At 39.1% G+C, this 15,156-nt stretch overlaps 1 protein-coding gene across 2 annotated transcripts in view; it reads left to right on the top strand.

The window, feature by feature from the left end:
- Positions 1-15,156, top strand: part of LOC122811267 (inositol polyphosphate-5-phosphatase A-like) — a 1,048,439-nt gene that overhangs the window by 853,515 nt on the left and 179,768 nt on the right. For both annotated transcript variants that reach the window (XM_044082997.1, XM_044082996.1), the window contains exon 9: positions 9,704-9,788. In XM_044082997.1, the coding sequence (XP_043938932.1) occupies positions 9,704-9,788 (85 nt within the window). The remainder of the gene's footprint in view (positions 1-9,703; positions 9,789-15,156) is intronic.

Genomic DNA, 15,156 nt, shown 5'->3' with positions numbered 1-15,156 from the left:
TTGCATTTTATCTGTCTTTGGCCTAGCACTGTTGTGTGGGGTCATTTACTGCACTGTTATAACTTGTTGATACTTGTGAACCCCTGCTATCTCTGAAAAAAAACAAAAAAATCTTGCTTTTTCCCACTTTTCTGAGATTTAAAAAAGTTCAGTTACAGGCTTGCTGTTCTTGAACTGTTTGTAAGTTTCTTGGAGGCCATTTTTTGCTTGGGCTAAAGGGAAGTCTCTCTGTTGATCAGTGGCAGTGAAAGACATTGAGCAGCCTGCCTGCCCCTGTGGGAGTGGTTACTGACTTGAAACTGTAGTTTTATTGGCCATTTTGGGTCAATTCCAAACTCCTTCATCTTCCTCTCTTAAAACCCTCTTTTGCGCGTTTTTGTGCATAGCGCAACAGCGGGCAGCGCCGCCTAATTGTGTTTAAACTATTCCTGGCTCCACAAAGTCTGCTCTTCACTTTTTCCCTTAGAACTGCTCTATCTCTCAATTTAAACACCATATTCTCATTCTAAGGCCCTTCACTGGTCCAATTAAGTAATCCTACAAGTTAGCACTATTAAACCATAAGAACTACTTACTCTTATACTCTCTATGATTACCCTGTCCTCTATTGGTCCGTCTTAAATTCAGTTTCCCTATATTACTCGAGCATGTCCAAAGGTCAATCAATGGTTTCCTCTCCAGTCCAGCTGGTGAATCTGGAAATGTTGAGGCAATGTTACAACTGTCTCATGTACACGGACAACCCTCTCCTCCTCCAAACAGGTTCAAATATATGTGAGAGATGCAACTATTTAGCCAAACTGGAGGCTGAGCTCTCTCATCTCAAAACTGGTGTAACCAGTCAGGAGGAGAAGGTAACCTCACACAACACAATTCCAGTATCACATAGTCCCACCACATCAGGGAACCAAACACATAAATACACAAAAACATACTCGGAGGCTCTAAATAAAAATCTACCTAAGCAACAGAGACCTCCAAAGCAGACATCCAAGCAAACGCTACCTCAAAACAAAACACGCACAACACATAGCCCACAAAGTCAGTGTGCCAAGCAGCCACAGCCCTTAAGGCTGAATAACACACCTGATACTCTTGTAATAGGTGACTCTATTGTCAGACACACTGACCACTGACCAACATCACCAGGCTAAATAAAGAGAAGGTCACGGTGAGCTGCCTGTCGGGTGCTAGGATCCGCCACATAACGCAAGCACTCAGGTCACTCCAAAGCAAATACAAATATGACTCAGTCATTGTACATGCTGGTGTGAATGACCTGAGACGTACCTCCCTGGACTACATGAAAAGAGACATAGAGGAGCTCTCTGATCATGTAGCCCAGGCTGGTATGACCCTGACCTTGAGCAGCATCTTACCCTCACCTAGAATGATGCCACAGTACAAAGACAAAATGATCGATTTTAACAATTGGCTAAAATTTTGGTGTCATTCAAAGGGGATCCAGTGTCTGTCAGCCTGGGATGACATGCTCGACAAGCCACGTTGCTTCGCTAGGGACGGCTTGCACCTGTCACCACTGGGCTTTCGGATATTGGCAAAGGCTCTTGCCACCCCATAGTGCCTTTTTTAGGCAAGGCTCAAAAGTCAAACCCACCCCCATAGACAGCACAAGGAACAAGAAACTAAGGGTAATGCTGCTTAACGCCAGAAGTCTTAACCTCAAGATGCACTTTCAAGCTCTCCTCAGTATGGAGAACATCGATATCTGTGCAGTGACAGAAACCTGGTTCAAGGCTCCAGGGAGCACCCCAGCACTACCAGGCTATACCTCATATCATGCTTTTCGGCCCCAAAACCCAGACTGAACCACAAAAGGAGGGGGAGTTTCCATATTTATCAAGGATATCCACACCTCCAGGTTAGTGGCATTGCACGAAATATCGGAGACCATCCATGTGCAACTAACAGTAGGCAAGACTGCTTTTCAATTTATAGCATCCTACAGACCACCCTCTCAAAGTCAGGAATCCCACTCGGCTTTCCTGAAAACATTGGAGAACATGAAGATTTCTCCGAACACCATTATATTGGGTGACTTCAACTACCCAAGCATTGACTGGGAGCACTACTCAAGCCCCAGCACCTTAGCCCAAAGGTTCCTGGAAATTATAAACTCAAATGCTATGGAACAACTAGTCACCACTCCCACAAGAGGGGACAACATACTAGACCTGATCATTACCAACATGGGGACTCTATGCTCCACACCAGAAGTATATCCCTCATTGGTAAGATCAGACCATAAATTAATTTCACTGGATGTCCACGTCCCGACCCCACCCCCAGCCCAGAAAACCACAGTGAAAAACTTCTCAAAAGCTAACTTCTCACTTCTCAAAACTGAAGTGGAAGCCTTCAAGGCCCCAGGGCCAGTGGAAACTATGGCCCAAACTGCATAATCCTATATAAACGCATTCTACGGACATCTCCAGGAATGCATGGATCATGCTATCCCAAACAAAACCAAGACCCAATCATCCAAAGGCAGGCATCCAGTCTGGTGGACCCCTGCCATAAATAAACTGTACAACAGAAGGAGGAAGCGACTACATGATAGAGCAAAATCCCTAATAGGGAAGGCATCTCTGATCAGTACTAGCAAAAAATTACGATCCCTCATAAAATCCTCCAAGGCCAGCTTCGAGAGAAAAATTGCACAGGACACCAAAGACAATCATAAGGCTTTTTTCAGTTATGTTAGGAACCTGGGATGCAACTCCCAGACTTGTTCTGAGTTGATTCTAAACGACAAAAAATACACTGAACCCACAGACATCGCCAATATCCTGGCAGACAGGTTCAGTGCAAACTTCTCCACCCCCTCCCCCCCAAAAGAGCAAGTATCTATCCTGGCAGAGGGCTGCCTCCAAAACATCTCTGATGCTCAGGTGAAGGCTATCCTCTCCAAAGCAAAAAACACTGCTTCCATGGGACCAGATGGCGTCCCAGGTTGTGTCCTACATGAACTCCAAGAGGAACTAATCCCTCAAATAAAACAGCTATACAATCTCAGCCTCACTACAGGATATGTGCCCACAGAATGGCGTACAGCAACAGTGGTCCCACTCCACAAAGGTGGAGCCTCTACGGACCCTGGAAACTATTGCCCCATAAGCCTGACTAGCTTAGTCTGCAAGGCTATGGAGAGGATCATCATGGAGCTCATAAACAAAGACATTGGGGACCTACAGACACTAGATCCTACCCAGTTCGGCTTTGTCAAGGGCAGATCCTGCCTTTTGAACCTGGTTGACTTCTTCGAAACAGTCACCAAAGCCATAGATGAAGGGAAGGTAGTCCACACAGCCTCTCTGGACCTTGCAAAGGCATTTGACACAATACCCCACTTGGGCATCATAGATAAGCTATCCAGCTTAAATATAAACCCCTATGTCACAAGATGGGTCGCAAACTGGCTCAAAGACAGAACCCACAGAGTGAGAGTTGCTGGAGCCATGTCAGACTCGAAACCAGTCACAAGTGGCGTCCCACAGGGTTCTGTCCTGGGACCACTCTTGTTCGGTATATACTTTTCCGAGGTACAGGCAAACGTGGGAGGACTATGGCTCACCAAGTTCGCAGACGACTGCAAACTGGGCGCCATAATCGACTCTCCAGCTGACATAGACATCCTTCAGAAAGGTCTCACAGAGACAGATAACTGGTGCCAGCGCCATGGTTTAAAGCTAAATGCCAAAAAATGTATAGTCATACCCTTTGGCAAAAACAATGTGCCCACAAATTACCACATAGGCAGAAACCTATTAAGTACAGAGAAAGTTATTAGGGACCTGGGGACCCAAGTTGATAGCAATCTCTCCTTTGAAAACCACATTGCCAAAGTGGTTAGAAAGACCTTCTACATAGCCCACCTCATCACGAAGGGTTTCACATCTAGATCAAGAGAGGTAATCATGCCCCTTTATTCATCCCTCATCAGGCCCATCATAGAATACAATGCCCCTTTTGGGATGTACCTTACCCGACACCTGCAGCAATTAGAAAGACCCCAAAAGTATCTCACTAAGAGGATCAGGGGTCTCAAACAGATGCCATATGCTGCTCAGTTAAAAAAACTCCAGCTCTACTCAGTTGCATACCGCCTACTTCGAGGCGATCTATGCCTGACATACAAAGCTATGTCAAATCCAGAATTAATGGACATGCTCCACCTCAGTAAATCTAAATCCCTTAGAGCCACACGCTCGAGGGACTTGAACCTCAGCACAGAAATAAATAGAACTTGCTGGAGGGACAGGTTCATAACCCAGAGGCTCCCTTCACTCTGGAATAGAATTCCAGTTCATGTGAGGCAGAGCACCTCACTGAATCTCTTCAAGAAGAATCTCGATAGGTGGATGGGGGATCGTAGGTTTGTCCCAGGGATTACTCCCGTGTCACTATTAGACAGAGGCACAGTAAATTAAACCTTAAAAAGGGCACAGTATACTCAAGTCAAGGGGTGGCGTAAGCCATACAGAATCGGGCTAGGCTTATAATTGCCCCAGGGCAGATAGCCTAGTATGAACCTATGAACCTATGAATGTGGGGTACTAGCAAATGCTTTTTTGTAGTCTATCCATGCCATACTTAGATTCTTCCCCTTTTTACAGTTCTCCATTATGGCTTTATTTAACAGAAAACAATCCTTTGTTCCATATGACTTTCTTTTCTTACCCTTTTGTTCTATTCCCATGATTGAGTTTTCATCTAAATGAGTATATATTCTCTTAGTGTCAATTCCAGTGTTTAGTTTATACATCATCGGAAGGCAAGTTATTGGTCTATAGTTTTTAGGGTAGCTTGCAGGTTCACTCTTAAGGAGTGGTATTGTTTTTCCTGTTGGTAAACAGGTTGGTGTCTGTTCGGGGTGTGCATATAAACAGTTCTTACTCATGGCTAAATCTTCATGTAAAGATGTTAATACTTTTAGCCAGAGGTTAGGTGCCACATCTAGGCCTGGGGTTTTCTAATTAGGAGCTTTTCTTAACTTTGTTTCAATCTCCCTGGCTGTTACTTCATTGCATTTCATATCCTGCACCTTTAAACTTCTTATTCTTTCTTTTACTTCTTCTATCCATTTAGCATATTTGTTATGCTCCACAGGATCTTCATAGATACTTCTCCAAACCGTATCAGTTTCTTTTTTTGTGGTGTTTCAATTCCTTTTACCTTGTTCTTAATTTTCTATAAAACTTTTTTGGGTCATCAATAAATTGCTTATTTTGTACTTTTCCTCTCTATTTATTTGTGTATCTTCTAAGTTTTTCTGCCTGTGCTTAGACTTTGTTATTTGCAATAGTGCAAGATAGATCCTGATTATTTATAATACTACACATTGCTTTTATCACGTCTATCTTTCTGAGTATTTTTGTTGATCTGTTCCCTCTTCTATACTCTTCTAACAGTGACACTTCTTGTCTTAATTGCTTTATAGCTTTCTCTATTCGATACTTCCATGACTGCTTTCAATTTCTCCCTGTCCTTTCCCTTACTACCCTGTGTTTTCATGGTAAAACTTTATCAGTTATGAATTTAGCTGCACAGTAATATATCCTGTTTACTTCTGTTATATCACATGAATCTCTATGAACAGTCCTAATTGCTGTGTTCATTTGTTTTAGCAAACTTCTAACTTGTGTGGTTTTATTGATCTTTGTATGTCCACCACCATTAAACTAAGCAGCTCTTCTCTCAGATCATTTTCTTCTAAACTGAAGGCATAGTCATTGTTCTCCATTTCCTGCGGGCATTTTGTAGCGCAACACTCAACTGTACCGAATTCCTTGGTCAGTACAGTTTTTGAGGGCAAAATATTGGAGTGAGTGGTCCCTTTAATTTCCAAATTTCACTGTTTTTTTTTTTTCACAAATTTGTTTTTGACGTCATCACATACAGGGAGTGCAGTGATGTCAGAAATGTATATGTTATTTGTTAAGCCAGCAGCAGCTTCTGTTCTGTATTGTTAAGCTTCCCTATCTGCAATTCTCCACTCTTTAACAGCTTACCTTTCCAACTACCTTTGAACAAATGGCACGGCAGTCATACATTATAGTATTATGGTAAGGCACTGCTGCATGTACTGCTGCATGTATGAACCTGCGGTGATGGTGCTGCGGTAGCGTTGTCGCCTCACAGTAAGACGCTGTCCAGTTCGACTCTCAGCTAGAGCGTCTTCTGCGTGGAGACATGCGTGAATGGGCTTACCTTCGTTGAAGGTTGTGCATCAGGGCTGGCAACTCGGTACGTAAAAATCAACTGCCAATCATTAGCGGACCGGAGTTCCGCTGTGGCGACCCCTAATTGGGAAAAGCCGAAACACAACAACAACTGCTGCATGTACGAGAGGAGTACTTTTTTGTGAACCAGACATGTACTATTTGTGAGTGAAGATGTATTTGTGCAGGCATAGTGGAAGGGCTGCATTAAGTTTAACTTTCCATAAGTGGAACAACTACTTTTCCCTAACTGCATAGTGGAACTTTAATTTTTTGAATGAACGGCCGTCTGCACAATGTATGTTTAACTTGTCCTGCAAATGCATAGTGGAACAGCTAGCTGCAATTATTTGTTTACCTTTTGGCTAAGCTTGAATTTCTGTTTATAGTGGAACAGCTGCATGAGCTTCTGTTGTGTGTGCAAGCTTAAGGTAAGGTGCATAGTGGAACAGAATAGCTAGCTTCATTTGTTAATCAGCTCTCGTGCTCTTTAAAGTTTAATGGCTTAGCTCTGAAACAAACGGCACTGCTGCATGTACAAGATGGGTGTTCTTTTAATGCACACTTTCTTTACCAAGGGTGTGTGTGAACTTTAACGCCTTACCTTTGAAACAAATGGCAGTAAGTGCTCTTTTTGTGAGCCAGTTTAACTTGTCCTGCAAAGCTACATATTTGTGTATAGTTTAGAGGCTTTCCTTTGAAACAAACGGCATGGCAGTTTTGTGAGCCAGTTTAATTTGTCCTTTGAAAGTGTGAGTGAGTGTGTGTGTGTGTGTGTGTGTGTGTGTGTGTGTGTGTGTGTGTGTGTGTGTGTGTGTGTGTGTGTGTGTATGTGTAATGCCCCAGTTACATATAACTGGTTGTTAGAGTTGCTCAGACTCAAACTCTGTAACTTGGGTACACGGAGCAAGAGTCTAAATTCTCTACCCAAATGTTTGGCTCATACTTTTGGTCTGTTCTTCTTAAAATTTGTGGTTTTCTGGCAAATCAGTGATAAATGGCTATCATTATTTAGTGAATTGAGTTAAGTTTGTCTTCCTAGCTTTCAGGAAACACATGAAAACACAAAACATTTTTATTCTAGCAACCTTTTCTAAGATTATACAAGCAATGTTTAAAATGTGTCCCTGGTTTTGGGCCTTTTGTCCCCCACCCCCAACCCCAATAAATGTTGGCTTTTTACAGATTTCTTGTGCTGCATAGTTCTTCAATGAGAGATAAGTTTAGTGCTGCTTATGCTATGTCTGTTTGTGTTAGTAGCACAACAGGTAGAATACTTGTGTTTGATTCAGAAGGCTGTGGGTTCTACTCCCACAGTATGTATATTGATTGCTGCTGATACTGTACTGTGTTGTACTTTTGAAGGGGGTAGATGCTGCAATTCTGAGGATGTCCTCTTTGGCAGAGATCCCTAGTAACTATGAATCTGTTATCAGTTTACCATCCATTCCTTATTGCAGTATTACTAGTTTATTGTTTTTGTTTTTAACATAACACAGGCAATTTATTCCTCAATGGCAACAGGCACTTTATTTGTAGATGAAACAATGAAATATAAAGATGTTTGCTAGCAGCAAGCAATCTCTTCATTAGTTAAAGATCTCTTTAATGTAGAATTATTTAGTTGACTTTTACTTCTGCAGAGATTGTGCATATTTACTGATTCTGGTGGATTTTAGAAGTTTGAGTAGACTCTTACGGTGAAATGTACTGAATTCGTCAGTTTTGTCATTATTGGTTCATGCATTTTGTTTCATTGCTTACTGGAAAAATATTCAAAACAATAAATTTAGCACGCGCTCTAACAAGTGTGTTGTATTATACAAGGAATATAATTTAATAAAATCAGGAAGGTGTATCAAAGAACACATGTATGTTCAGTGTGCAAGGGGCCTATGATTTGAAAACAGCCCAGAGGTAATCTTTATCCACCACTGGCCAGATACATTTTCTTTGAATGTGGGTCTCAATGAATGTGAGTTTCAAGGGCAAAGAAGTTTTAATGGCAAGTCTAATTTCATTGTGAGACTGTATTACTTTGTTTAGCAGATGTTTAAGTGTTTGTGTTATAAAATGTAAAATCAAAGTTTTAAATGAAATCCAAATCATCGTAGATATAAAACTGTATGCACATTAGTGTTTATGGTAAGTGGGGCGAAATAGCCATGTAGTGGGGCATTAGAATGGCTGCAGGGGGGGGCTGTGTATGGGGAGGACCACATTCGACCATGATTTTGTAAGGGGCAAGGGCAGCAAACTCAAAGACAGCCCCAGAGGGCACAAACTCTAGTTATGCCACTGATCAGTAGGCCATGGAGAATGACTGACTTTTGGAGGTCCTTGCAAACTATAATAATCTTTTGCTATGATTAGAATATTGCCTACCATTAAATGCCCTACATTTACCACAAAACCCACATACTGCAAGTCACCAAAAACAAAATCCTAAAGTTCATCTTCTCCCTTCCCAGTGAACATCATTGCTACACATTAAAAAAAAGGTTACCATTTACTACAGGGTCTGGCTGTGGGGCCATATTTTGGTTGGGTGTTCTTCAGTCTGCGTTTGAAAGTTGGTATCCCACAATCCCATTGGTGTGGGTGTGGTTACATAATTATGCATACAAATTTCATGTTAATCAGCATATAGATTTGTACCTATTTTTCATAGGCCTTTGTCCAGATTTTTGATGTTTCCAGGTTGAGAGGTATGTTGTATAGAAATGGTTTACCTTAGAGAAAGCACTATGGGACAGCAGGCATCTGTCTCACTCTCACTGTCTTATGCTGCTCGAATAAACAATTGAATGGGGTTAGCTAATACAGATTACAGTCGTAACACCACATAGACAGTACACTTGTACATCTGCACTCTATAATAATTATTTAGATTGTACTGTTAACTTCTCTTATGTTTTTTCTTTATATTTTGTACATACTTACTCTTTGTAAATTCTTTGTTCTTTGTGATTTCAATTTTTGTAATTCAAATTTCTAATTTCTTCTACTGTGGAGCTTTTCTCCCCAGGCCTTCACTGAAAATGGGTTCTTTAACGAAATGCAAATAAATAAATAAAATAAATAAATGTGGGCTCTGCTGTCAGATCTGTATCCACTGATACTGTATACTAGGTGTTATTCTTTTGATGAATCTTGGCTTGCAATCAATTCTTGAGATGGCCCTTACCTGGTGAGTGTACCAATGCCTTGTGACATGCTCCGGTTTTGTATATTTTCTACAAATAAGCTGCTTTAATAATTGTAGATGAAATATAGGGTATTATTTGGAAGGATATATATTTCATAAAGCTGATGAAAAATTGTGATTTGTTAAACACCCCAATGCAGAAGATGCTCCCTAAGAAAAGAAACATAAGGAATACTTTGTTGAGCATTAAAAATGTTTATTTTTGCACACTGCTTATCATCTCTTGCTTTTGTTTTGTTTCTGTTTCCTTAAGGGTCAAGGACAACAATCATTTATCACTGCCTTTCTTCCTTTTTGGTGATTTTAATGTCAGGTTAGACACACGAAGTCTTATTCAGGTAAGCAGCTTATGTGCATTTGTATGTTTAAGTCTCTCAGTGTACATGTTTTGTTTCTAATATGCATGGTTTTATTTTAAAAAAGTGTGTGTGTGTGTGTGTGTGTGTGTGTGTGTGTGTGTGTGTGTGTGTGTGTGTGTGTCTGTGTGTGTAGATGTTAACACTGCTTTTATGTGGCTCCATCACTTACATAGTATATTTCTGTTCATGAGTTTTCTGCCCATGATAATACATGTTTGTATATATGGATCTAGGATGTAATATATTTTAGTGAATCTGATTCAGTTCAGTTTAATTTAGAAAAAAATCCTGAAAATGGATATGACAGATTACATTTTTGTGCAGAGTGGAATGCCCCCCCAGGCACTTTCTGATTTGTGGGATTATGCCTGCCGCATCCACTGTACTTATTGATTCTGACTCCAAGATAATGTCACACTCAAGAAGGGACGAAAGGAGTTTTGAAATTATGCACACTTCATGTTAAAAATCCACTTGCTAAAATACACGTATCTGAGCTGTGTTTCAGTAAGCAGTCCTTTCCCAGGCTCATAAACTCATACACGAGTCTAGAAGGCATCCCAGTTGGATTCCTGTTCTTTGTTATCCTTTTCCTTAAGGTCATTCAAGTCTCTGACCTGCTCAGTGTTTCTGTCCACTGCTCTTCTCATTCTGTTGTACCTCCATCTAAGCATGACAACTGCCCCTTGTGTCCTTTGTGACGTCTGATGTATTAATCTGGTGCTTCTGCTTTTTTGCATCATGAGCAGTTTTGCATCTTTGCACAGCCCTGTGTGGTCTGTCGCTTTCTTTTTGCTATATACTTAGAAAGACCATCACCTTCTTGATGCTGCTTCTACTGCCAGCACCCTTTCAGTCTGCACCTCAGCTACTCTCACCTCCTTTGTTGCCCTTCTGCTGTATTTCATTTACTGTGCCTCACCCACTTCACCTCTTGTAGGTTCTATCCTTTGTACTAATTGCTAACTTCAGTTTCCAGTTAGCCACATTAAGCCTTCTTCCCATTTTTTGTTTTGTCTCTTACTCATATCCTTGTCTCTAGCAGTGAGTACCACATCTCTTTTCTTCTGTATAAATTGTTTGCTCCCAGACTCCTACATTATTGTGTTATTGTCCCTCACCCCAACCCCACTTAGGCCATTTCCATAAGATTATCATAAAATTAACTTAATCTTTATACAAATCAGTACTTTGTGCCATTCTCCCACTGTAACCACACAGTGGCACGACCCCCTGAATGTCCTTCACCTCTTTCTCCCCCTCCTTGCTTATGACCATATCTGGAATGCTGTCCTTTATGGTACAGTCCCACAGTGCTTGCCTGAACCCTCCTTAGATCAGTGTCTTAGTCTGCTCCTCCTGTCTCTGCTGATTCTAATAATGCCACAGATTTTTTTTTCCTGGCTGGCTAAGGTCTCCATGTTGTCTTCATCCCTGTCCTTTCTATCATTCCTGAACAATTTATACTTAGTTACCCCTATGCCCAGTCCTTGTGTTACAGGCATAAAAACCTTTTCCAGTGGGTGAAGCTTACACTGTCAGTAGAAGGAATGTCAGAGGAGTTGCAGACAGAGAATGGAGGGAGAGGAAAAAGTTTTATGACAGAATGAATCCCTTATAAAAAAAACTAAAGAAAGTGATGTTTGTGAACAGTCTGTTTTGCTTTTGGAATTAGATGATGGATCTGAAGCTCAGAATACTGTTTCCTGGGGAGATGAACTGGAGTTGACTGTGGAGGAAGAAATTTCTAGTGTGTTTGTCAAACATTGGATGTTGGTTTTCACAATATGTTTGTGGAAATGCCGAATGTGTCAAATGGAGTTTGTGCTGTTAGCTTTGTCATTGTCTGAAGAAGGATGGGAGACAAAAAAGGAAGCTGTATTCCTACAAGAAATATAGAATATGGTTGCTAGAAATAATGTACACACAGTCCATAGTCAATCCCAGTAAACGGTATTACATCACATCTGTGTTCCAGTGTCTTTGTGTTGCCCAGACAGTGTTAATTCATTTATGCAAAACCTCTAGTATAAGGAACAGAGTTGTGAGGGGCCTGTGGATGAAACATCAGAATATTTGTGAAGAGGATGTTCTGAAACTTAAGGTGTTGATCTGCAACTTAATATGCATATGCTGTCCTGCACATATCAGAAAAACACAAATTTGAAGGGAGTTGAAAGACAAAGATTGTTTTGCAGCCTTTGTAAACATTTCCTGTCTTATGATTTCCATGCATAGGGCTTCCAAGAGAAAGACTTTAAAGATAATCCCTTGTATTATAATTTAGCAAAGCAAGTAACTGTTTTGTGTTGATTAAAAGTTATGCCAGAGAATGATTTAAATGTTTTGTTACAGTCTTTATCTGATGTTTGGAAAACCCTGAGTTTTTTTTTTTTTTGTTTGCATTTTTTTTGTGGAGTGGTGGATAAGAGGAGGTTTTATAAGGAATTCATGGTTCAGCATTTCCCTAGCAAGTTTTTGTTACTATTTCTGGCAAAAGAGTAATTTTAAGGCTGTCCAGACTAAGTTCTGCTTTCATTGTAGAAAGCAGGGGGTGTTAAATTGACTATACAATCATGCAGTGTCTGACAGTCATGAGGGGTCAGTGTAAAGATGTATGTGCTGTTTATGCAACATTCAAGGACATTATTCAGGTGTTAGTATAACAAGCATGCTGAAGTAGAGCTTAGATTGTTTTTGTATAAAAGATACAGGAGGACATTTTGTTCATAACCAGTAGAGGACTAGTAGAAAAGAGAGCTGCATAGGAAAAGTAAGTAAATAGTAACAGTGGTTCCATTACACTAACAGATGAAGTTGTCAGTCCTGAAGACAAAATTGTAGAACTAAACAAAGGTACGTCTAGGATTGTTGTTGGAAACAAGTTCCCCATTTTACAAGAAACTGTTGTAAGTGAATGAGAGCAGTCAGAAGAGGATAACAGTTGGGTGAATGTTTCAAATACAAAAAAGGCAAGTGAAAATCCAGATAAATGAAAAAGGAAAGGCAGAAGAGTTAATTAAAATTGTTTCACCAAATGTTAATTAAATCTGTTAAGAGAAAGTGAGAATGTTTAGGATGATTGCTTATGCTAAACTTTGATGTTTTCTTTTGCACTTATTCAAGTATGCACAAAATACAGTGCTTGAGGAGATGCAAAATTTGTTGGAGTAGTTGAGGGGGATAGATGTTCTGGGATATTGATAAGTCTTAAAGGGTGGACAGAACTGCTGTTTGTTTGAAAGAAGAGCATTAATTGTTCACAGTAATCATGACATATTTCTGTGAGATGGATTTGCTTATATGGTTTTCAGTCTAGGAATTATTGTTCAGAAATGTTTAACTATAATGAACCCTTTTTGGTTGTTAGAAAGAACATTTTGAGACCTGAGAAATTATACTTGGAACATAAAACATTTTGCTTGTGTAAAGCACATTAAAAACTGATAAAAAATGGGATAAAAATCTGTTAAAGTCCCCAAAGGTATTACTATATCTCAGGAGTTGGTTCTTAAGCATATTTTTAACCCCCCTCTTCCTTTACCATTGTTTATTTTTGAAACATTGTATGAATTTGATCTTAGACAGCTTATTTTTAATAATAAGTGAATTTATTCCAATTTAAATAAGCTCAAAGTTCAGTTATTACAAACATTTAGTAAAGATAAAAGTATAAGAATAATGAGACCTGATAAAGATGGGGGGATTTTAGTTATACACAATGATTATGTTTGAAACATTTTTGATGATGATTTTTATGAAATTACCTCCCTTTATTTTATAAACAGGTGTTATAAAAATATTGATTATTTATTTGAAGACATGGTGATTCAGGAATAAATTAGTCCAGAATTATATTATTTTTTTTAAATGTTAAGCTCCCTACTTTTCCTAAGATAATTGGTATACCAAAACTGGACACAAACATAGGCCTTTGAGGCCTATTGTGGATCCTGGAAAATCTAAAATGCATCCTATGGCTAAATATGTTGATAGTAAACTTAAGAATAGTATTAAAGCTTTTAACCAGCTATGTCGTGATCCATGGGATTTTTGGAGAAACTTAACCATATTCATTATTCGGATAGTATGATGTTTTTGACTATAGATATGAATTTGTTTAATGTTATACCACACAATACCAGCCTTGAGTGGTTCCATGAGTTTATAAAGGAATACGCTGATTTTAGTCATTATGAAGTTAATATTTTGGATACCTTTATGGAAATAGTTCTTAAAAATAATGTTGTTTATTTGGATGGAAAATACTTTCTCCAGAAAAAGGGGTAGCCATGGGGGCAACTTGTGCCCTCATATTTGCTAATATTATCCTTTTACAATGGGAAAATAAGTATGTGTTTAATTATTTTAATCCCCCACCTTGGTCATTCTGTGTGTGATTTTTGGATGACATTTTTATTATATGGAGGGGGTCAGTACAAAAGAGTTTATGTTTTATTTAAACATGACTACTTCATTTTTGAAATTTACTTATTCATGTAATGTAATGCAAATTTCCTTCTTACATGTTGTCATTGTTAAAGATATGGAGAAAAAAGATTAGTTAGTAATATATTTAGGAAACTTACTTATTCCAATGGCCTTCTTTATTATTCTAGTTGCCATCCAGAATATCAAAAGAAGGCTATTGTAAAAGGGCAATATGTTCGGCTTGCCCATATGGTATCTGACGATGAAACATTTTTATTAGAAGGACAAACGTTGAACAATATGTTTAGCTCAAGAGGCTACCTAATGAAGTTGTATCCAGTATTTTTAGTGAGGTTACTAATAACTGAAATAATGGTTATTATAAACTCCTAATAAGAAATTCTAGTTTAATGGTATACCATGCTAATTCTGGACCCTTTAAGAAAGATTATTCTAAGGCTTTTCTTACAACTTATAGTTCAGATCATAGCAACATTGTTCAGATATTAAAGAAAAATTGGGCCATATTTGCATGTTTGAACAACATGATAGAAACAGTAGAAGAGGGTCCCGCGGTAGTGTACAAAAAGGCAAAATCCTTTAAACAATAGTTTGCTAGAGTAGATGCTGATTCTACTCTTATATCAGATAAGAGGAGTGTGACTTACAAATGTGGATTTTGTCCGCAATGTTAGTTTATTTTTGAAAAAGATTCTGTCAATATTAATGGGGTTAAGATAAAATCTTTATACCACTATAATTGTAATTTTAAGGGAGTAATCTATGTTGCTTTATGCCAGGTTTGTAAATGTTTTTATGTAGGGAAAACTAAATGGCAACTTAGAGACCGTATATACAAGCATCAAATGGATGTTAAAAATAAAAATAATACTTTGTTTAAACATGTTCATGAATT

The sequence above is a fragment of the Protopterus annectens genome, chromosome 9.part0 (assembly GCF_019279795.1).
Source record: "Protopterus annectens isolate FY-2018-M chromosome 9.part0, PAN1.0, whole genome shotgun sequence".
NCBI lineage: Eukaryota > Metazoa > Chordata > Ceratodontiformes > Protopteridae > Protopterus > Protopterus annectens.
This window is presented reverse-complemented; position numbering and strand designations above follow the sequence as displayed.